This window comes from Aspergillus tubingensis (assembly GCF_013340325.1).
Source record: "Aspergillus tubingensis WU-2223L DNA, scaffold_7, whole genome shotgun sequence".
NCBI lineage: Eukaryota > Fungi > Ascomycota > Eurotiomycetes > Eurotiales > Aspergillaceae > Aspergillus > Aspergillus tubingensis.
In genome coordinates, this window is record NW_023336281.1 from 3,214,046 (window position 1) to 3,236,725 (window position 22,680).

At 50.0% G+C, this 22,680-nt stretch overlaps 5 protein-coding genes across 5 annotated transcripts; 1 reads left to right on the plus strand and 4 right to left on the minus strand.

Moving 5' to 3' along the window:
* Nucleotides 1-5,305: 5,305 nt before the first annotated feature.
* On the plus strand, nucleotides 5,306-6,438 carry AtWU_06025 (uncharacterized protein; the record flags this gene model as incomplete). The annotated part of the gene is made up of 2 exons (XM_035501135.1): nucleotides 5,306-5,875; nucleotides 5,941-6,438. The coding sequence occupies 2 exons, from the start codon at nucleotides 5,306-5,308 to the stop codon at nucleotides 6,436-6,438; spliced, it is 1,068 nt and encodes a 355-aa protein (XP_035357028.1).
* Nucleotides 6,439-8,233: 1,795 nt separating this feature from the next.
* AtWU_06026 (mRNA-binding protein RRP12) lies at nucleotides 8,234-12,240 on the minus strand (the record flags this gene model as incomplete). The annotated part of the gene is made up of 3 exons (XM_035501136.1): nucleotides 8,234-10,096; nucleotides 10,152-12,062; nucleotides 12,178-12,240. The coding sequence occupies 3 exons, from the start codon at nucleotides 12,238-12,240 to the stop codon at nucleotides 8,234-8,236; spliced, it is 3,837 nt and encodes a 1,278-aa protein (XP_035357029.1).
* Nucleotides 12,241-13,059: 819 nt separating this feature from the next.
* On the minus strand, nucleotides 13,060-13,897 carry AtWU_06027 (U6 snRNA-associated Sm-like protein LSm1; the record flags this gene model as incomplete). The annotated part of the gene is made up of 4 exons (XM_035501137.1): nucleotides 13,060-13,233; nucleotides 13,323-13,438; nucleotides 13,517-13,585; nucleotides 13,666-13,897. 4 exons carry the CDS (start codon nucleotides 13,895-13,897, stop codon nucleotides 13,060-13,062), a joined length of 591 nt encoding a protein of 196 aa, XP_035357030.1.
* Nucleotides 13,898-14,655: 758 nt separating this feature from the next.
* AtWU_06028 (uncharacterized protein) lies at nucleotides 14,656-15,300 on the minus strand (the record flags this gene model as incomplete). The annotated part of the gene is made up of 1 exon (XM_035501138.1): nucleotides 14,656-15,300. One exon carries the CDS (start codon nucleotides 15,298-15,300, stop codon nucleotides 14,656-14,658), a length of 645 nt encoding a protein of 214 aa, XP_035357031.1.
* Nucleotides 15,301-17,714: 2,414 nt separating this feature from the next.
* On the minus strand, nucleotides 17,715-18,998 carry AtWU_06029 (C2H2-type zinc finger protein; the record flags this gene model as incomplete). The annotated part of the gene is made up of 1 exon (XM_035501139.1): nucleotides 17,715-18,998. The coding sequence occupies one exon, from the start codon at nucleotides 18,996-18,998 to the stop codon at nucleotides 17,715-17,717; it is 1,284 nt and encodes a 427-aa protein (XP_035357032.1).
* Between the last annotated feature and the right edge of the window lie 3,682 nt (nucleotides 18,999-22,680).

The window sequence follows — 22,680 nt, forward strand, 5'->3', positions numbered from 1 at the left end:
GCTGAGCTAACTTACCCTGTTGTACTAGTACCAATCAGGTAGCTAGGGTAAGGGTAAAGTCCTGTCCTATCCTGCAAGCGGAGCGCACCACAAATGCAACTTGGCCCCCTACTTTGTCTCATCATCATCATCATCACCATCATCAGCATTTACATTTCTGGAACGAGTTCGGGACCCAGAAATCTTCAATCCAGGTAAATTTGTATGGTACTAACCTACTTACTTTGAAGTTAGTTAATAGATAGAACCAGACACGCTGACATAATAATGACCCTATTCATCATCATCATCTTCTTCTTCTTCTTCATCTTCGGGTAGATAGATAATACACACAACCACAAGCATAGAGTTTGAACTTTGAAGAAATAATAAGGTTTTTCATCTCTTTTTTTCACCCTACTTCATACTTTAGTAGACTAGCGGGCCTTCTTCTGGGACAGACAAATTGTGGACTATGGATCCCCCATCTATCTAGACTACTAACTATTTATTGATTTTCTTTCCTTGGAACGCTACTGCCGTATGTAGTCTAGACAATGGAGTGGCATCAATTTTAAGGGGTCAAATTTCCCGAACCACTAAAAAGTTTAGGTATGTAGGTACTAGGTAGGGTAGGTGGATGATTCTAGAGGATCTTCAGTCATATTTCTTATTTTAGTTGTGAATTGAAGGAATAAATAGAACAGAACAGAGGAATACACACAAATGTCAACTTGTTTCTTTTCTCTCCGGTCTCATTAATAACTAGTACTTATTTATTCACTATGTGCTGTGCAGTGTGTGTACTAGAAAGGGGGCGGGTAGAGTAGCCCGACCAAAAACATAAACCCCATTGACGATCAACGATCACATCAGCTGAGATGCGATGCGATGCGATGCGATCAGATCTGATCAGAGATCAGCTGCGCTTAGTTACTTACATACTTACTTACTTACTTAGTCGCCTAGTTAAGTAAGGTAGGTAAGGTAGGTAGTTAGGCAACCTTTATAAGAGGTATGGTATGTACAGCAAGTAGTAGGTGAGTAGATGCAGGGAAGTACTAAGTAACCTTATCCGTGACGAACTACTAGTTACCACGTAGATGGTCCTGGTGGTGCTACTTACAGCTCTCGTGTGTGTGTGTGGACTGGGTCTGGACTTGAAACGGGGCGAGCATGATGTAGCTGTAAGGGACGGGGAGGATGAGGTCATGGTCATTTCTTATGTGAGTTCTTTTGTATATGTATGTATGCATGTCTGGGTAGGTGGGTATGTGTATGTGGGAAGTAGGGATGGATCGATGAGTTGGTTAAGGGTTGTAGCTAGATATAGATGGATGTTACGATGGATGGTATGATAATGGTGAGTATCCATAGTGATATATTTAGGTAGTAGAAGATGGACTCCGATTCTATAGTTTACATTGGGTTGCTTGGTTATTACTAGGTTCACATTAGATGTTACTAGTATCTAGTTCACACTTGCCACTAATATATATATTGTACCATGGACTCACGAGTCTGGACAATCATGTATCGTTGCAGGCTCCAAGTTCAAAGCTACTGTAGCCGACCCGTTCTTAATGTCACTGCGCCGTGTTTCTCCAACGTAAACAGTAGCATCATAGTAAGTAGAGCTCTTCATGTGAAATGTCACTATGCTACAGTTGTAAGTCCCAAAGTAGCACAGCCAGTTAGCCAATCGACGGGTAAAAGTTAGATATCTGGTCGGGTAAGTAAGTGACAAAGGCATTCTTCAGACACATGTAAATGTGACATTGTTCGCTTCTAGAAGAACCCAAAGATCCTTGGCCTCACTAGTAACACACCATCTACGGTGTATAAGGCGGGCATCTTTTCCGGGCCTGAACCGGGGATCTCACCTGATTGATCCCGGTGGAACAACAAGCGTCCGGAGGAATATTGGTGAGTTAGCAAGTTACAAGAGATTCTGACGATGACTTGATATGCAGCTGATGGGGCGAGAGAAAAAAAAGCAAAAGACACCCAGAAATGGCCAGCCACAGCAACATATTCTGCCGACTATGGGGCTATGTTACTTGTTGATCTGACTAGTGTCTGCTGTGACACCCTCCAATGGGACGCAGGGGGGAGATGAAAGTTGATGTGTTATCTAGGCACTTTAATCAACTCCTTGCAGGTGGGGGTCATTTGGTCTTGTCGATTGCGTGAAGTTATGACTGACAAAGATGCGACGGGCAGTACAGACATTCTGGGTAATTAGGGTCGTTGTTCGAAGGCTTGGAACAGGTTCCTTGAAAAATCACTCTGACAATTTGGTGGATTTCTCTAGAACTCCGCACAGGACTTGGCAGCCCCCGAGACAGTACTCAATGCGGTCGCTCCGATGTGAGACACCTTCATTGATGATTCAAGGAGTAGGTGTTCGTCTCTTAAGGAGCACATGCGATAGAAGCTGACGCAAATGATCGTGTCAGACAGATCAAAGTTATCAGATCGACGAGTTTGACTCATCGAGCCAGCTATCTGTGACAGCCGAGAAGACTTGCATGTATATATGATCCAACTTAGTCTTGAGTCAGCGTTCAACGACGAAACATGAGGATCGCGATACTTATGATCTGTACTCTTCTGTCGGTGCCATATACAATATCTCAAGCCGCCACCATCAGCGGCTTGCACGCCACTGAGATCCTGCGGTCAACGTTGGCAAGCCACAACGGCAAGGCATCCACGTATTGAGAACTCCGTATAGCCTAGCGTGGGACAAGCAGAGTGTGATTGGGCATTTGTGCACCCGCGGAGAAGAAGGTCAAGGACCAGCAGTTCACATGGCATTCAGGCGTCGGGAGTGTTGGAATTGAGGGGATCTTCCCGAGGAAAATGGGGGGAGGTATATGCACAGTGCTACCCTGTACCTTGTAGCATCCCGGACATCGTTCCACAGGGGAACAGCCAATATGGTTCTGTGAAACTTGCATGGAAGCCATGTCTACAGTGCGGGATCGGCCCTATGTCCCTGGCCAAGAGTTACAGGCGCAGGAGAGTTTCCACATCCGAAGTTCTGGGCGTGGCAGCCAAGAACAGTCTGGATCTGGCGGGAGAGGGGATGGGGGACCAACGGGAGAAAACGGTCTGGAAAGTCGGCCAGACGGAGGCTGATCACGAGCAAATTTATTGAACATGGGCCTTCAAGCCATGCCACGCAATGATACGCACAGAAGTCCGATCTGATGCGGAGGGAAAGCTGGGAAAGTCAGATTCAGTCGTCATGTCGGCTAAGTCAGAAGGGCACATGGCCCGGCATATGGGCAGTCGTAATCTATCTCTCGGCAACAGAGGGCGGGATGATTGGGCATACAGAAGGGTCGCTAAGCCCGGTCGATTGATTCGAAACAAGTGGTTTGGCAGTGAGACTGGCCGAGTCGGTAAGTATGTTTAGGATCAACAATGGGTTACCCATTCGTTGGTTGATAAAGTAGCACGGCATGTTGAAGGAGAAGGACAAGACTTTGGAGACCGCCACCGGACATCGGGTTACCTAATTTATTGATAGGATCGACCAGCTGGACACGAAGCAGAAACACCACCCAAGCCGGGTATACGGCTCTTCCAAGCAGGAGCATGCTAGATAAATAGATACCTGGCGGGGCTGGGCTGGGCTGGGCGCCACTTGTTGGGGGGAGAAGATTGTGTGTATCTGGAGGAAAGAAAGAAGGGCCAAGCTGCGTTTCCGAGGTTCAGAGCCAGCCCTGGTCATCGAGATAATTATAATGTTTGGTCATGATCGTCATACTACTCGACTCGAGGAAGAATAATATGCTTCTTGCGTTTCGTTCACTCCAACATAATACTATTTAAATGCTCTCCTAGTGGATGGACTCGGGTGAAGTTGCTAGAAGGGGGCATGGCGTTGCAATGGGAGAATAGTAGATCGGGAACCTGTAACCGGGACGGACAAGAAACACCTCGATTAATGCAGATGTATTATTAGTGATTTGGGGTATTGGCTGCGGTCAGCGCTATGCTAGATGTGATCTGGCCGTAATACCGCCAAGCCGACCAGCCAACCTCCGAATGCGGATCACGGACACGCTCGCAATGCCACCAGCCAATCAAGGATCGTTGCTCGTCCACCAAAATCCCCGCAGGGACTTGGCATCTTGGCACGCGGTACAGATACGGTAACATTGCTCCTGCGACACGCCCAAACACTGCAGATGGGGAGGTGACGGGGCTTGAAATTCCAGACGAAGACGAGGCAGGGAAATATTCTCTTCCTCCTTCCGGTGGGAAGGAAGAGATTGAGATGAAAGATGGAGATAGTAAGTAAGTAGAAAGAGAGGTGGAGCTGAGGAGGAGGAATTCAATTTCTCTTGACTCGTCAGCCAGTGGTGGTGTGTCTGTCCTCTTTTACCTCCCTTCATTTCTTTTCCCTTTCACTTTAATAAGTGGTTATCTTCAACTTTATCCCCGACCCCCGATCCCTCTCTCTCTCCCCGCTACTCGTCCCTTCCGGTAGCTCCTTTTCACCTCTCAAGGCTCCTCAGCCTAGCACCCCATTCCTTCCCTCCGCTCTCCGAACCCGAGGGGGGAGAAAATCTCCCCCTTTCAACCTTCGAGAAATCCTTGGGACCTCGCACGCCATGGTGTTGGCCGTGACACTCTCTTGACGTTGCCCATGCCAAGGGCTCGGCAGCTGGGCGTCTTGGCGGCGAAAAAGCAGACCAGAACCAGAACTACTCTATCCCCCCCCCCCCTTCCCTTCCGCTGCATTTGTCCTGGGACAAGACAAGACCAACCGGTCTCTTGGTCCTGTTCTTGGACGTTCCGCTCTGTCTCTTTCTGTCTTGGGAAGGGTAGTGAAAGGAAAAAAAAAAGTCGTCCATGGCATTCTTCTTATAAGTCACCCTACCTGCCCTTCCGCTCCTGTCCTCCATTCCTCTCCTCCCCCCTCTCCTCCTCCTCTCCTCCCTCCCCTCTTCCTCCTGCGCTTCAATCCTTCTCCCCCTCTCAAATCTCCGCCTTGCTCTGGATCTCTCCATCCCTCCCCCTAGTCCCGTCAGGACCGATAAGCTATAAGCTCCGGTACATGCCTTGAGATCGTTATGCCCCTTGCACCTAGAGCCATGCGGTGAACTTCATCCCTGCAGCTGCTCTCTTCACAGTTCACACAGTATCTCTGTGCGTGTGTACTCTCTGGTACCACCTTGTGTTGCTCCTGCGGCATTTCTCAAGGGGGTAGCATTTCCTGTCGCGCCCTTGATTGCTCCACCGACTCCCCTCTCTACTCTCCCTCTCGGTGCCTACCTATTACCCCCCTCCTTCCTCTACTCCGCCCGTAATGGAGCAGCCGGAAATGTCCCAGCCTGCTACCCACCGTCAAGATGATAGTCACCCCGTGACAGCTTATTTTCCGAACCCAACACCCACTGTGCCTGCTGCTGCAGCACATCCTCCCCCACACATTCTGCCGTCGCACTCGTCGCCATCACCTCACCACTATCATTCAGAGGTTGACTCCTCTCCGTCGGAATTCCACTATCTTGACGACTCCCATCACATCTCACACCCTGAATATCAGCAGCCACAACGGCATTCTCGACGACAGCATAGCCTATCACATCAAACCCCACAGACTGGGGAACATCTATATCCGGATTTGGGGCAGGCTTCGGTGCCTCCAGAGGCGTCGGTTGCCTCGCCTTATCACGAGAACGGCTCCGTATTATCTCGGGCTTCAGGTGCAAGCGAAGTCGGGCGCAAAGAAGGGCGCGTTCGTGGGAGTTGGACCGATCATTCGTCATATATGTCGGGAGACAATCACCCCAATGGCGCATCTCGCGTACATAAACGAGCGATTCATGACGATGACATAGCCCCGGAGGAAGAGCCGGATGCGCTGTTAATGCTGGTGAGTTTTGTCTATTTCCGAATAACTAGTTATTTCGGCCCGTAGCTAACCGCACTGGATATTAGTTTCGACTCTCCATCCCCGTTCCCGTATTCTCCTTCTGCGCATCGTTGTATACCATCTTCGGCGTGCTCTTCGTCCTCCTTGTCTCACCGCTTCGCATCTGTTCCTGCATACCCTACTTTCGGGCGACGTCCTTCCGGGCACAACTGTGCGGTCTGCTGGTACCCCAGTTGCATATTCATGAACGACTGGTCTGCTTGCGACAATCTTCTTCAAGATCATCATCCACCCAGCCGATATATGACCCGGAGGGATCCTATGTGGCAGAATCCATCGACTCGTATTCAATCGGAGGCCTGCTCACCGTCCTCCTTCTATCGCCGTTCCTATCCATCGCCATAACTCTCCTGGCCTGGATTGCAGCATTTTTCTGGATCTTCGCCATGGTTCTAGGCAATCCAGATGGCACAGAGCGCAAAGACGATGGCCGGGCAGCCGTTCTCGGTGTTTGCCGATGGTGGCAGATTTGGCTTGGCAAAGCCCGTAAGCCACTCGCTTAGCGTATCGGTGTGAACCACCCTTGTGGATATGAAACTCGCTTTGATCAAGTCAATCCCGTTGTTTGATGCCGGCATGATACCAACGTTTGGGATATGTGGAATGATCTTCTTGAGGCTCCGTCTTTTGTTTTCTTTTCGATTTTATCCCCATTTTATTTCCTATGCATTCTTTCTTGTCTTCAGTCAGATGACTGATTTGAGGATTCCCTCCGGAGTTGGGATATTGGTCGCCGGCGCGGGGAGTTTATCATCCTTATCACCCATGACTCACGGGCCATCGTAGAAAGGGAACACTGCTATTATGAGATTCTGAAAGCGAAGGAAGGGCTCTAGGAGTTGAGTTGGATTAAAGCGGTCTTCCGGCGAAGTGAGCTCACTTTGATTGATTATTTTTTTCATTTTTTACCCTCTTATTTCCCTTTTCATGTACTCATACAATACCGAGTGAGAATTGATACCCACATTTTGTTGTTTTCTTCGTTTTCCTCTCGTCTTCTTCCCCACATAACTTCGACTAGTCAATAAAGTCAGTTAGTACCCGATTAATTATGGAGTAGAAGCAGATCATCCTACCTCACCGCACATCTATACTAAACAGAGTAGATGGAAATCGGACGAGTGCAAAATGCAACAAGGGAGAGAAAAAGAAAGATCAATGTAAAAAAAGGCGAAAGTTACCCCGCCCCGCTCGAAAATAAAATTTTTGAATGAATCTGATAGATCAGATCAACATTCGTCAACTTGTATCACCTTACTACGTAATATCTATACTAGTTAGTTGCTTGCGCTCGGGAGAAGAATCCCGGAAGGAAGAACAGCAGGCAGGCAGGCAGGCAACCTGCATAACGGGACGGAGTATAGTAAGTAACTAGTAAGTGTAAAAGTACCGAGAGATAAGGTTATTTAAAGCGCGGAAATTGTTACTTAGTCGAGAACTAAGGTAACTAGGAAGGAAAGAATTAGTAATGAATGAGCAGATCAATGAGGGAGGGCTCCGACAGGTTATGTAGGATAGATACTTAGATGATATTATATACCTTTGTTATGTATGAAGTACTTATGTACTATGAAGGGTTTCTGTGATGAAATGGTTTCTGCCTTTTATCCCCGGATGGTATGTATGTATGTATGGTGTTTCGTACTTGAGAGGACTTGCGATAAATTATATTATTATTATTATGTAAAGGAAGAGAGAGACTAAGAGATGATACTAACTGTGTTATATTTTTTAACTAAGGAAGGTGCAGCAACAATTGGAGTGAACTGAACAGAGAACAATAGCAGATAAGTAGCAAAGCAGCAAAGGATAACGAATAAGAAAAGGGTATATGAAGATACACCTAAGGAAAGAAGCAAACAAGCAAACAAGCAGCACAAACTACCTCACACTGGATAGAAACTAATTCAACTAAACTCAGTGACTTGAATTAGCAAACTAAACTACCTTTTTTTGGTCCGCAATGAAAGAAGGAATGGAAAGGAATAAGGACATGTTCAGGTCAATCGTATCGTTAAGTATGTACGTATTCACAGCAAATCAGGAAAGAAAAAACATAACAAAATAAAGGTAAAAAGGAAAAAAAAACGGTCTCGTCATACTCCATACATGACATGATGAACTTTGAAAAATGACTTTCATTGACTATTCGGTATCCAGTGCCGTTAAAATAATGCTTTTTGAGTGTGGTATGTGTAAAAGGGATGACTGAACATGAACTGAGTATTGGTGATGTATCAAACCAGTTCAGTTGCTGGGGGTATGTGGGTGGAAGGTAGGTGCTGTTGATTGATTGATTTATCTCCGGTTGCCGCCAACACGGAAACCGCCGCCACGGCCACTACCACGGCCGCCACCACGGCTACCTCCACGGCTGCCACCACGACCGGGGCGACCACGCATGGGCATGCGCTTTTGAATGCGTCCGGCGCCGCTGGGACCGTGAGTCTTGGGCATGCCTAGGCCACGACGGCCAGGGCCGGGCCGAGAGGCAGGGCCAGAGGCGTTGTTGTCGTTGTCATCGTCCACGTCCATATCGTCACCCCCCTTCTTCTTCTGGGACTGGGCCATCTTGAGCTTACCACGTTGGCCGCGACGGACGGCGTCGGGACCGCTGACGGCTTGCACGTAGGCGTTGATGCCGCTCTCTCCAGCGTTGTTGTCCAGGCCAGCGGACATGTCAACATCCTCGTCATCATCGCCAAGGATGAGACGGCCGTCGGAATCGACCTTCGCGTTGCGCTTCTTCCGGGAACCGGGGCCAGTGTTGAGGAAGCGGACACTAGGCTTGGTGGTGGAAATGTTGGCCAGGGCATCGGGGGCGAGAAGGTCGAGAGGGTTGTCTTCGGGGGACATTTCACGAATGTACTGCTCGCTCTGCTTGTTGGACCGCTTGCCCTTGCGGCCCTTGAGCGCATGAGTGACGCCCTCCTCATCGACGTCAATCTCACTGGCGTCGTCGTCAGAGTCGAGGTCGGAGTCGTAGACGGCCTTGTCAAAGGCGTTGCTGTAGGACCGGCCGCTCTTCTCTTCTTGCCCGGCGGGCTCATCATTCTCCTCATCGTCCTCGCCATCCTGCTCGGCGTTCTTCTTCTTCTTGCGTCTCTCGCGCAGCTTCCGGATGTTGACCACCAGCTTCCGGTCGGCCTCACCAACCAGCTCCTCGATAGGAGCGGCACCGAAGCGTCGGATAAGGCGATCAAGGATACCCTTTACCTTGCTGCGGAGACGACCCTTGTGCTCCTTGCTCCAGACCATCAGGTTGGGAACAAGGGAGCTGAGGCGCGCACGGAGATCTTCATCGGGAAGAACAACCACGGCGACCTTGACAAAGCCGAGCACAGACCGGACAATTTCGCGGTTGTTGCTGGTAAGGAACAACTCCACGGTCTGGACCAAGTCGGACCGGACAGTAGGTTGGATCTGGGTGTGGAAATCGAAGAACAACCGAGACAGAGCTGTGACAGAGGCAGCAACCATGTGCGGCGAGCTACCCGCCAGACCGGCAGACACCATGGTGAAGAACTCCTCAATAGTGGCGGGAGCATCAGGGGCATCATTAGGCATGTGCGGCACCAAGGAGTTGCGGATCTTAGTGCCGGCAGGGTTCTTCTCTTCGTCGGTAGTCCTCTTTGCCAGGTGGATGAGCAGGTCGAACGAGGCTGTCCGAGCCTTCTCATTGCTCTCCTTGCAGCCCAAGACAACTTCCGAGAGAACGGATGGAATGAAGTGCAGGTCGGAGGTCGGCAAGTAGGTGATGAGTTCGTAAATCGCCAGCATACGATCCCGACGAGCAGATGCTGGAGTCTTATCCGCCGTGCCCAGGATGAGCGCCTGCAGCTCCGAACTGCGCTCTTGAAGCGCGGCGCTTCCAGTCTCTGTCTGGGCCAAACGGGGGATCAGCTTGTATGCCTTCTTGATCAGCTGTTGATCACCAGTCTGTCCGTTAAGGATAGCCGCAGCTATGCCAAACAGGTTTGCGAAGCTGGTGCGGGGCAGGTAAATCGACATAGCAATAACCAGGTCGATCAAAGTGTGCGACGTAGGTGGCATCTTGTCGCCAGAACCAGTCTGCTGATTGCCCTGCTTGGCTGCTTCGGTCTCTGAAACCACCGAGGACTCCAGCATCGAGGTGACACGTTCAAACGTCTCATTCAGCTCCTGTAGAAGATATATTAGCAAGACTGAAATGGAAGTATTGGGAATAAGAACCAACCTTCTCAGGGGCAATGCTCAGATAAGCATTGATACACTGGAGAATGTAGCCTCTGTAGTGTGGGAGAGTTTGGCTGTACACGTTGAACAAAACCGCCAACAAGTTGCTGGCAAAACCGGCAAGATGAGCAACGTTCTTTTCCGCTGCCTTCTTGGTAATCCTACGCTGGAGGATCAGATCATCCTCGTTCGCCTCAAGGGACAAGATGGCCTGGTTCGACTCCACCAGATTCTGCAAAGCTCTGCAAATGTCAACACGCAGGTCGGTCTGCTTGTAGAGGACGTTGGAAAGGAGCTCCGCAAAGCCCTGATCGAAAGACTCAGTCAAATCCAGAGGAAGCTCACAGTAGCCCGGAAGGATAGCCCACGTCTGCTGAACGAGAGTTTCGAAGATCTTGACTTCAACGGCCTTCTCCCTGGCGCTGAACTCCATGACCTTCTGGTACAAAGCTTCACTGAGAGGGACGAACTCAGATCGGAAATGGGCAAGGTCGGTATTGGTGACGTTGTCGCGGAGAACCGGGAGGAGCCACACGCGACCAGGCTGGCCATTCTTCTGCTCAATAATATTCAAGGGCAGAATCTCCAGGACTGCAGCAGGGCCCATGGCCTCAATGGCGCTACCAAGGACGTTGTCCGCCTCCTTCTTTCCCTGGAAAGACTCGTTGCTGCGGAGCTCTCCGACCGTCTTGACAATATCATCCAAGAAAGGGCTAGAGCGCCACTTGAAGCTGTCGAACAGAGCCGCACACACGTTGAACACTTCCCGCCATGCTGCCTGGTACTTGACGGAAAGCAGATCCATAGCAGCCTTGGCAATCTTCTCGAGCGTCTTCTCATCGTAGACAGAGGGCTCAATGATAACGCTGTTGGGGATGCAGTTGGCCAAGAACGAGACCAAGCATTCAGATGCCGACACACGGATGTTGCTGGAGGGCGAGGCCAAATAGCCGGAAACCATGTTGAACAAAGCGGGCAGCTTTTCAAACGTATCCTCGGGGCTGGTCTGAGCAGAGACATCGTAACCACGGGACAGCACGGCAATCCACGGCGGCAGGAGCTGCGAATCGTTCTGGGCGGGCTTCAAGTCCGTGATCGCCTCCAGGAGACGGGGCAACTTCGAGGACGAAAACTCATCGGCCATGCTGGAGAAGATCACCTCGAACACCTCAAAAGCACCCATCGTGATGAATTCGTTCGTGGACCGGGAAGCGTTCATCAAGAGCTCGCACAGCGGCTCAATCTTCTTGCTGGGCCAACCACCGGATGCGACCGCGAGCGTCTTCACCAGTTGCAGGGAGTGGATGACCAGGGGGTCGTGGGTGTCCCGGCCGCTGGGATCATGGCGACCACGCTTAGACTTGGCTGCAGCCGTGATGCTGTCACTCAAGGTGCGCATAGCAGTCTCCGCACACATATCGGCCGCCGGGTGGTCGAGGGAAGGACTCGGAGGAGGCGACTTGAGCACCTTGACCAACGCGTCCTGGGCACGCTTCCGCACCTTGGGACGGTGATCGACGGCCAGACTCAGCAGGCCAGCGATCGCACGGCGCGGGCCGATCTGTGTGTGAGGAAGGTTCCAGGCTGCAACATCCTGGGCGACCAAGAGGGACTCGAGACATCCGATGGAGGGACGAAGAAGCGGGGCATCAACTTCTGGCAGGGAAAGGGCAGGGGCGAGACCGGTGAGAATCTGAGAGAACTTGGCGCGGAGAATCGAGGCAGGGACATAAGCGGTAGTGAGATCGAGTAGATAGACGACGGAGGTTGCCAAATCCTTGTTGACGATGCCTTGAGTAGCGGAGATCGACTGGGACAAAAGCGCAAGCAGCGCAGCAAAATAAGCGGTGGGAGAAAAGTCGGCCTTTTGATCGCGAAGAGTGTCTTCCACTGCAGACAGCACCACAGCCGTCTAAAAAGGAGGAGGATCGTCAGTAAAACCATGGTGAGATAAGAGGGAATCTAGTGAAGCCTCGAATTGGGGTGGGCTGGAAGACTCCGCGGGATGAGGATTCAACGGGACTTACATGGTGCTGGTTCTGCAGCTTGGGAGACTTGATCTTCTCAAGCTTCTCCGCCAGGGTCGCCATGATGGGACGATCAACCGACGGGCAGTTGAGAAGTAGATCCAGAAACCTGGGAAGTAGTAAGGGAGGAGGGAGAGGAGGGAAGAAGTGGTGGATGCGGAGATTTTTTTTGTGGTCCGGCTGGATCTTTTTGGGCGGATGAAAAAAAGGTACGGCGCTTTCTTGGCGGCGCTCTATCGATAAACCCCCGATAACACCAGTCAACACTATATCCATGTCTCTTTTTACACCCACCAGCTCGATAATCTACCATTAAATGGATTTCTGTAGGTGTAGTCAATGTCTCACTCAAATGGTCCAATTCGGAGAAGATATAGCCTAAGAAAAATAAGGAAATAATACTATAGAACAGCGTAATCAGACATGACAATCGTCAAGCGTAGCCTCCACCCATACAATCACACACGCCTTGATCAGACTCTCTTTCTGCTGGAGACAAGCTGGGATCTACTCCGAAGCCGTCCAAGCACCCGTTATGTCGACTATCCTTCAGTCTTGTTGTGCGCTCCCACAGGCTTTCCGGTGGAGCTCCTCCTCTTCCTTTCCCTCACTCACACAGTCTCTTTCCTATCGCACACCTCCTCACAGCAGATCCTTCGCCTCCGCCGCCACTCTATTGAGCCACGATACCACCTGACTCTGGCGAACGGTCCCGGAGGGCAATTCAAACGGACCAAGTGTCAACTGATGCCTTGAGGCCGCATAGCCCATCAGACATCAACCAAGTGTCTTGTGTCGCGTCGCTTTACGATTCCCTAGTTGGGACGCGACAAATCTAGCACGGATGTAGGAAAGGGAGAAAGACTGAAGCAGACATCGTGTCTAAAACAGTATCTCTCCGCTATGCTCCGGCTCAAAACCCAGCGTCTGTAGCTTCCCATGGCGCTTCTTGTCGCCAACTTTCCGGGCTCCGTCTTCCTTCTTCTTCAGCTCAAACACTTCCTGGACCGACGCGCGCTGGATATGAGGGGGGATGTCATCTTCTTTGTCGAGATCCTGTAACCCGGAAAAGCAAGACACATTAATTAGCCAAACTCCGGCCCTAAACACGAATAGCGAAGAAGACACATGGAAGTTTCACGTACAATTTCACCAAGAAGCAAGACATTCTCACCCCGAACGAGAAATATACCGCGCGGGATATCGGCGTAGACGTTGCCAGCATATAGACGTTCAATGGTATCCTGAAGGACGAGGTTTGCTGCAGCAGTCACATAGCAAGGGTCGCATGGTCAGACATATATCCTTCATCAAGAGATGTTGATCATGTAGCGCATACCGAACTGATCCCAGCTTCTCAGAACTCCGATCAACTTCCGCCCGTCTCGAAGGACTAGAACTAGCTTCTCTGAAGACCATTGTTAGGTTGGGGTTCGATTTCAATAATGACATGAGCCCACGGGGGTCAAGTAAGGTAGTATAACGTACTATCAGTCAAATCCAACAGCTGGGCAGCGGTGGTGAACATCTGCGGCGGTAATTGCGGGGGACCTTGCGACATGGGTCCGAGCGTGTTGTTCTGCGGGGGGAAGCCCTGCGGCGCATTGCCATGGTGGGCACCGGCCGGGTTCTCATTCATTGGAAGGCGTTCCATGTTTGATTCAGAAGCGGGCTTAAAGCCAGAGGTGGGTGTATATGGAAAGACAGGTAGCCATTGCATTGCTGCTGCGGCCGATCGAAGGAAGTCAGTGACGGGTTGGTGGGTGTTTGTTCTGTTTGTTTCGCTGCTCAATCAATGGATCGCAATACAGACTCCACAAGTTTCCTCCACTGTTAATTACCTTTTGTTGCGGTAACTACTCAAAGAAATAAGATACTATATGATAAGTTTCCTAGTAATATACCTATAATTCAGGGCAACGCGCATCACGGCTCCTCCTGTTATAGCCAATACCTATGGTGGAATACCGGTGATAATGGCAGCGGTATATAGTGTCTCGGCTCACGATTACACTGGATCCCAACAGATGATAAGATGATTCTGTCGTATAATTGAATCGAGTGCAGAATTCTTACAGGTCAGAGGAGTATCTGATATACTAAATCTACATTCTAGCTGGGTCCCGACCCGGCAGGAACGATGCGACAATCACGATGCTACCTTCCTGCCGCTTCTAAGCAACCTAGTATATATTATTAGTACTCATGGATTCTGCCTTCTACTTAGCTGCTAAGGGGTGAAAATCAGGTAAGAAACATCTCTCAAACGTATAACTATCAATTGCTATTGAAGACATTCGAACGCAGCATTCCACCATAGTCCATGGTACCCCCTCACGATACCAAATTGGTTGCTTTTGAGGCCATCGCTGATAATACACGACTCGGTAAAACTTATAAACGACATGACAGAAGAGAACATAAGTAGCAATGAGCTTAGATGAGACAAGATGAAGAACTGCAGCTAATCACAGCCAATCAAGCGACGCTAACCCCTCGACGCTGACTACGCATTCTCTCCTCGCGTCGCCGACTATACGGAGCACAGTAGGGCTCATCGGAAGAGCCGATGCTTGCACGAACTGGTTCCTGCGATTGATGGTACGCCGGGCTCGAAGGGGGCGGCGGGAGTTGCATCACTTTGAATTGATCTACGCTGATGATCCTCAGGCCATACAGGTACTGCATCAATTCAAAGTCAGGCCGACTGCCGGCCAGAGTCTGGCCCTGCTGATAGTGGACCACGTCGACGTGGTCAAGCATTGCATCCCATGCTCTCGATTCAGCGGTATCGGTAAACCGTTCCCCAGGACACAGGGGACAGCGCGCTGTCTTGGGAGGTTCGTGTGTGCGAAAGTGGCTGAAGACATGAATTCTCCAGTCCTCGGCATTGTCAAACGTGATGTGACAGTCAAGGAGATGGAACAAACAGATATAAGTATAGGGGGTGGTGCGATGATCAGTGTGAGCTGGGACGATGAGGGCCCCGGTCCCATCATCCTCGAGGATCTCATGACCTGCGAGGCCGGATGCCCATCTTGTGTCCAAGGATGCGCTTGACGAGGACGCAGGCGTCGAGGCAGTGTCGTTCGATAAGGAGGGGACAGCTGTTGACGGGGGCATTTTCGTTTCCTCAAGACGACGCCTTCAATCTGGCTCTATGGAACTAGAGCTTGCTCTTTCTTCTCTCTTTCCGTAGAGGGTTGGATATTCAAATGCGCGCGCAGCTGGAATAATACCGAAGTTCCTGATAAACCGCCGAGGCACGCCAGAAGCGCCCCGAGATGGGCAACAACGAAAGAGCGATCCCGTTCGAGAAAGTGGTCGAGAAGAGCCTGTTTCCCACATGCTTAGTCTGTGTGCAGTTGAGGGAAGACACAGAGCCAGTCATGGCTGTGAAGCTTGTCACCATTCCCCTGCTTAAGAAGCGGGGGAGAAGATGGGGAACGGGAGCGAAGCAAGTATTTCCCCATGATAAGAGAGGCCATTCGTTACCTTCTTTTTATTTTTTTGTATGATCTCCGATTTTATCAAGGCAATCCAGACATAGTCAGTCAGCGACGAAGCACTGAAGAATCGACCAGAGCATCACAGCGCGACCAACCTTGCCGGGGAAGAGAAGGTGGAGGGCGGTTCAGCGACGGCCATGGTGGGTTTGAGGCTCCAGAGGGCACATGGCGGGGAAAGGGAAAATTAAGGGAAAAGTAGCGATGATGGAACGAAGGATGGAGGATAATTGCAAAGAGAAGCACAAGGAGGGGGGAATCCCGGAAAAGCCCGTCAACGGTGATTAGTCGCTTCGGTGAGCAGTCAATTTTCAACAAACCAGAATCAATTAGACTACGACCTACTACCTATCTAGTGGACTGGCAGCCAGCAAAGCCCATCCAGCCCTGTCCGGGTTGTGTGGAGAGAGAGAGAGAGATGTGCGAATACCATTCCGTGGATAAGACCAGCGACATGCCTCCACGACATCCACCACCCGCTTGCTTGGCTTGTTTGCTTTTTCTCCTACCTTTCCTTACTCTTCTCTTCAACTTGCATTCAAACTGACATATTTAGTAACATTTGCAACATAGCAAACTCACTGACTGACTGACCACTCGGAACAGTTCACCAACTTCCCCCCCATCAGCACTGTCTTTCTACCTTGAGTCTATCATTCTATGATCGGGGATCAAGGATGAGAAATGAACCGATGGCATCATTTTACTCTGTGCTGTATCTATCTAATTTCTATCTGACGCAATCCCAGTAAAGTAGTTCAGGCAGCCCATTCATCAACACCCCCACAAACATCCCTGCATCGGACCACGCCGATAGCCAAAGGAAGGAACATCTATCTATCAAATCTATTACTGATGTATACAGTAAATACATAACCAGCATGCGAAAAATAGACCCCGAATTCAATCAGTCCCTATGACTTGCGGATATCTATCTATCTATCTATCTACCTAGAATCCCTGATCAGCCGAAAGTCTATGAGTAGTAGCTGAGAGCTAAGATAACGTGAAAGAAGGGGCTGACTGCTGACCTTCCAGGGGAGAAGAAGGAGGGATCATGCGCGACGACTTTACTACTTACTACTTACTCCTGAAGAAAAACGACCTGACGATCGGCGTCTACCTATCCTGAGACAAGACACACACACCCACACCCACACACAGTGGGAGAGGATCAGTGGGATCCAGTTTTTTTATTTATTCATATTACTCAATACGTATATAACTACTGTACGTGCCGACTCCGACTCCCGGGGGGGTATGGTCATGGTTTGGTCTTGCCGTCATTTTTAATTTATTTTATCTATCCACAGTAGTATAGTGTATCGTGGGGGTGGACTCGTTCTAAATAATATGACCTATGTCGTGTAGATTTGATTGGCTACTGGGTGGGAATTTATTACATAGTAGATGATCCATCATGATGGTAGTATGTTCCAATCAAAGGCTTATTTAGAATTTTTTAGAGTGACTTCCCTCTCATCCTGCTCGAGGTCTATAATCACATGTTTTTGTATGGAAATGTTCTTCGAACCAAGTGTGGTGTTTCAACACATGAATTTAATATGGAGAAGGGTCTGATGCCTCAGAAGAGAAGAGAGAGAAGAAAATAGGGAACACAAGAGCTGATGAGCAATTTCGCTTGGTATAGGTTTAGTGGAGAGAGAAGGAGATGTTTCAGAGGAAGTTTGTGGGGGAGGGTAAGAAAAAAAAAAGTATTTGATAAAAAAAAAAAGGCAAGGAGGATCAGAAGAGGGGACACAAAAAGAACAAATTCACAGGATATCCCGTCCATCTATCAGTAGAGACGCCTTGCAACAAAAAAAGTAGTAGGAGAGGAAAAACAATGAGAAAGATAATCCAACAGAAAAGCTGAGGAAAGAAAAACCACCCAATCACCCGACACCAATGATGCCCATGAACCTTTGTAAATGCACAAGTCTATTCGGTCGTAGCGCGCATAAAAGAACTGCTGATTTTTTTGAACCCAATTTTTACACAAACCAACGTGTGGCTGAAGAATGTTCGAACTTAAAAACGTTCGGCCAGGTCACCACCGGCAACGGAATTCGCGGTCGACGATATGACCGACGAGAATCCACTACCAGGATTCAACATATCCTGAACGGCGACTTTCGGCACCTGAGGGACTGGCAGCTTGCGCTGTGTTCCGTCCGGTTTAGACATGATGTCCGAGATGCTGGGACCATGGTTACCTTGGGAAGGACTGTAGTAGTTGGGCCCTTCCGGTTGTGGTTCCATCGGAGCAAGAGCTGGTGTGTGGTGGAGCGACAGATGACGGATAGACGGCAAATGCAGATCGCTGGAGCCCAGGGGTCTCAACCGCGGTGAGTGAGCGGGAGTCGCCAAGGGAGTGTGATCGGGAGTGGGTGAGAGGGAATCATGAGAGAAGGTGGGAGAGGAAGGAGCAGTCGAGTTGGGAGAGTTGGGTCTTGAACGTTTCACACGGTGCGAGTAACCGTCGTCGTCTTCATGTGAATGCGACCGGCTCATGTTGTGTGTGATCGCGTAAGCAGACAAAGAGGGCAGACGGCCACTTCCGTGGTGGCGCGAGCTGAACAGATGGTGATTGCGTGGCCCTGCATGGAAGCTGAAGTGTTCGTCGCGTTCCACCTGCGACGCAGCCGTCGCCAGGAGGTTAATGTCCATGCCCGACGATGCCCGTTCGCTATTGCGAGCATACGGGCCCAAGTTCGACCGCATGTGATTGGCGTAGTTGGAGAAGGAGTGAGGGGGAGAAATGTCGGGGGAGCCGACCTGCGACACGGGGGCCGACCGGGTCATTGGCTTGCTGGGAGGAGGCATCATAGCGCTGGCGGTGTTGGCCATGGCGTTGTCCTGCCCTGCAGCAGCTGCAGCGGCCGCGGCCAGATGCTGAGCCTTATTGCTGCGCCTCGAATTAGGGTTGTTGTGGATTCGCGAGTGGCGCGTAAGCTCATCAGAACGACTGAAACGCTTAGTGCAGCCGGGGAACTGGCAGGCGTGCGGCTTTTCACCCGTATGCGTGCGAATATGTCTTGTCTGGTGCTCCAGACGGTGGAACGCGCGATCGCAGAGGGGGCACTTGTAAGGGCGGGGAAGATCCTGACGCACTTCTTCGGTCGCAGGCCGGGCACCCTTCATGAGCGGCGGAAGTAGGCTGACTGACGACGCCATGTTGGAGTTCGACTGTGTACTGGACGGAGTAGAAGGAGTCTTGGAGCTGTCCACAGGGGTGGAAGGAGTGGAATCAGTGGAATTGCTTTGAGGGTTCAGCAGATTTGAGAAATCTACTGAAGAGGCCGGTGGCGGCATGTGAAGCTTGTCCCAAGACCGACGAGGGTAAAAAGGTAGGACAGAGCCGGGTTTAAAAAGGACACGTTCGGAAGGGATGAGAAGCCGAGGCGATAGTGATGCACGTCGCGACCAGGGGTAGCTATATCGGCCAGTCGATCACCACCCGCTAGCACCCCAGACCTAACCTTGGCAAGGAGAGATGATAGGAGGAAGACCGCAAGGGTAGTGAGGATCACAGGGCCCGGATGACGAACCAGGGCGAAGCGGTATTCGATTGTGAATTCAACCAAGGGCTGATAACGACGAATTCCCTTTCAATTATTGAAGGGATACGGAATGTGTGGTAGTTATGATAAGTGTTGGGTGAAGCCGGAATCGGAAATGGACCCCGGAGGTGGATGAGTAGCGAGCCGGACAAGGGTGATGTTGAGCAAATGGTCTCGAAAAGAGGAGGGAGAAAGAAAACCTGGAGAAGATGATCTGGGGAGATGAATATATAAGAAGAGAAGAAATCGGGAAGGGCGAAAAGATGAGGAATGGAGGGGAAGAAGAAGGAAACGGAATTCGGGGGAGGGGAGGGAAAAGAGGGCGACTCGTAGAGGGGGTGGGTTATCGGAATCGGAGAGCAGAATGGGAACGCGAAGAAAAAAAAAAAAAAGAAAAAAAAGAAAATTGAAAAATGGAAAAAAAAAGATGGATAAAAAAAATCGATGAAAAGGGAAATATGATTAAAATAAAAAAAAGGGAAAATAAAAAATCGAAAAAAGAAAAAGACTATGTACTTTGTGTGGGGATAAATATCGGGGGGGCAAAAAAAGCAGGAAAGGGAAAAAGAACGTGCTTGAACCAGATCGGCTGCTTTGCTTCTTGGGGCTTCAAACCGGTCAGTCAGCTCTCCTAGTCAGATGGAACGCAATGCTTTGTCGTTATCATTTCATGCTCTTCTTATCCTTTTTATAATTACTTGCCTGGATATATGATGTTATGATCACTTGGTATCTACCGCTCTTATACTCAGTACATGAGTTCTTTGATGAATATATGGATATACTCTCTTTAAAGTCCTTGAATTGCCAAACGGATGTCTCCATCCGTTGCCTATCTCGGGGCTTCTTCCGTCTGGTTTTCGGGCCACGCACGGTGTGTTAGAAAAATTTCACTATTACTGACCGGGAAGAGAGGGTGTCAAAACAGGTAAGGCGTGTTAAGAAAAAAAAAAAAGAATGTGGGGCGGACTAGAGTCAAGAGGGATTACGGAGTAGAAACTGGAACTGCAGAAGTGGCTGTGTGGTCTGGAGAAGTGCGTGCCCCGTATTGTTGGGTGTCGGTAAGGTAAAGCTGTAAGGCCCCGGGAGGGTCTCTGGGGTTGTTGGTTATGTGTACGCACAGTATTGGGGTTTTGGTTGGTGGTAGAGGTAGTGGTGGTGGTAGTAGTAAGTAATGGTAAGAAACCCTATCACGAACACGAACATCAGCAGCAGCAACCCGGTCTCAGACTTCGCACCGGCTATCGCGGATGATCTGGACAATCCTTCTCGATAGGCGACCGCGTAGATACCTTAGTTTCCCCATCGGTGTCGGTATGATGTTCACTCCGGTGGTGACCAAGCGCGGTTGATTACGCGATTTGTCTCGCCGGTCGGATAATGCGAGGCAGGAGGTAGGCATTTTCCAAGAATCATCATCATCCATGTGATAGCTACCCTACTTTAACTTGATTGTTCATGCTCACTAGCCATCGATCATTTGCACGGGAGGAATCCGAATCATCATGATCACCAGTGGGGTGGGTGAAGTTATCTAGGCGGTAGGTAATTATGGTGTATTGATCTCGACCGAAAGCGTGATACGGTCAAGCGGAGATGGAAGATCGATTCAATTCCTCCATCTATCCACTACTACTACTGCTACTCTAGAAGGGGGGTGCGGCAGGCGCACACGAAACGAATCCCTAGAATGATGCCATTTTGATGATTGTCGATGATGGAGGTATGAGGTGATGATGTGCCTGCGGATGCAAGACTCATTTCTGGTTATGGTTTATAATTTGCTCAATTTTTTCTTTTCTGCCGATTATTTATTTTTCGAGGTTTGTTTTTATTTTTATTTTTCTGGCCCTCCTACGTGCGTATGTATTTCCCCAACCTGTCTGGGGCATTACCGGGGAAAGAAGTTGTTCGACGAGATCTTCGAGACCGCCCAGTCCAGACCAGCTGATCGACCATCATTCAGCAATGGTTGGGTACTGAGAGAAGTAGATAACCAGCAGGGGAGATGAACTCACATCGAATGAGAGTTCCCAAGTGACTCGAGGTGACGGGAGCGGTGATCATAGACAGTGCAGAGCGAAGGACCTGGTAGGGCAGACCGTTGCGCTGAACCAAGAGTCATACGATGGGCGAGATCCAATACATCATCATCCCCATGGGACGAGTTATCTACTCCTATTCCTTCTAACCTAGTTTTTGTGTAGGTACCTCCGACTGTGTACCTAAATGAGGCTGCTGACGGAAACCACTGGATGGACTGGAGCACACGAAAAAGAGCCGGGATGACGTCCAGCCTGTTGCGGGTGAGGGCAGACTGACCGCAGTCGGGGGTTCAACTTTGTGGGGGAAGGACAGCATTGCATCAGCCTCATGACTCAGACGAATCATTGGCTCCGCCAACAACAACACTTCCCTTCAAGGGGGGGCGAGGCGCAAGACGAGGCGAAACTCTCAGCTGGGCTTGCATCCGGATAACAAACTGTACCCCAAGAACACGACGATGACTCGACCGTGTCATCTCTGGATGGCATCCCTCCGCGGCTAGGCAAGGCTACGTGGGAATGGCCAGCTAAGAAGGTACCTGCCTAAGTATGTAGGTACCAGGTATGTATCAAGGACAACTCGGGAGGGATTACTGTTGGCACCACGATCGCATAATAACACCGGCTTTTAGACCCGTAATCCCGAATAGATTTCCATTCCTATTTAACCGGTCTTGCTAGGAAACCCCCTTTCAAGCGCCCCTAGAGTTATTCAGCATTAGTGTATAACTACCGAGAAGAATCATTTTCCCCCTCAAATGCAACCCCCTGGACTAGCGCTTAACTAGAATCTTCACCACTTCAGAGGACGCGCCGCCCTGCATCGTGTTTCATCAGTGTCAGGCACCCACATCTCCGTCAAGAGAAACAACATGGGGTCGCCAAACCAAAAAAAAAGGGGGGTAATGTGAGACCGTAACTATGTGGGAGGGAACGAGGGCTCCGGTAAGCTCGGAAATTGAACTCCGCAATATCCCCAGGTCCACAACAATAGCTCTCTCTATCTGCGCCCGGAATGTACTATTCCCTCCCCAGACAGATAGTCCACCACCTCCGGTACTATCCACGCAGCTGCTGCTAGATATCTACGTATAGTATGGCTCTCCTCAGGATCAGATGGGGAAATCTCCATGCGGAGATTTTGCCACCGGCTGTGGAGTCTGTACATATTAAATTAATCGACCGATGACATTGTTCGCTGAATTGCACGGTGCTATCTAACCGGGGCAAGAAAAGGCCCAGGCGTCATCGGGATAAAGAAAGATACGGTCTCGGCAAGTCCAGCCAGCCAAGGGCTTCACGGACAGCCCTTCACGCGCTCGCCATCGCTTCTAGGCTTAAACTAGGATTCCATATCCGTAAGTGGGTGGTATAATATGCTCTCATATT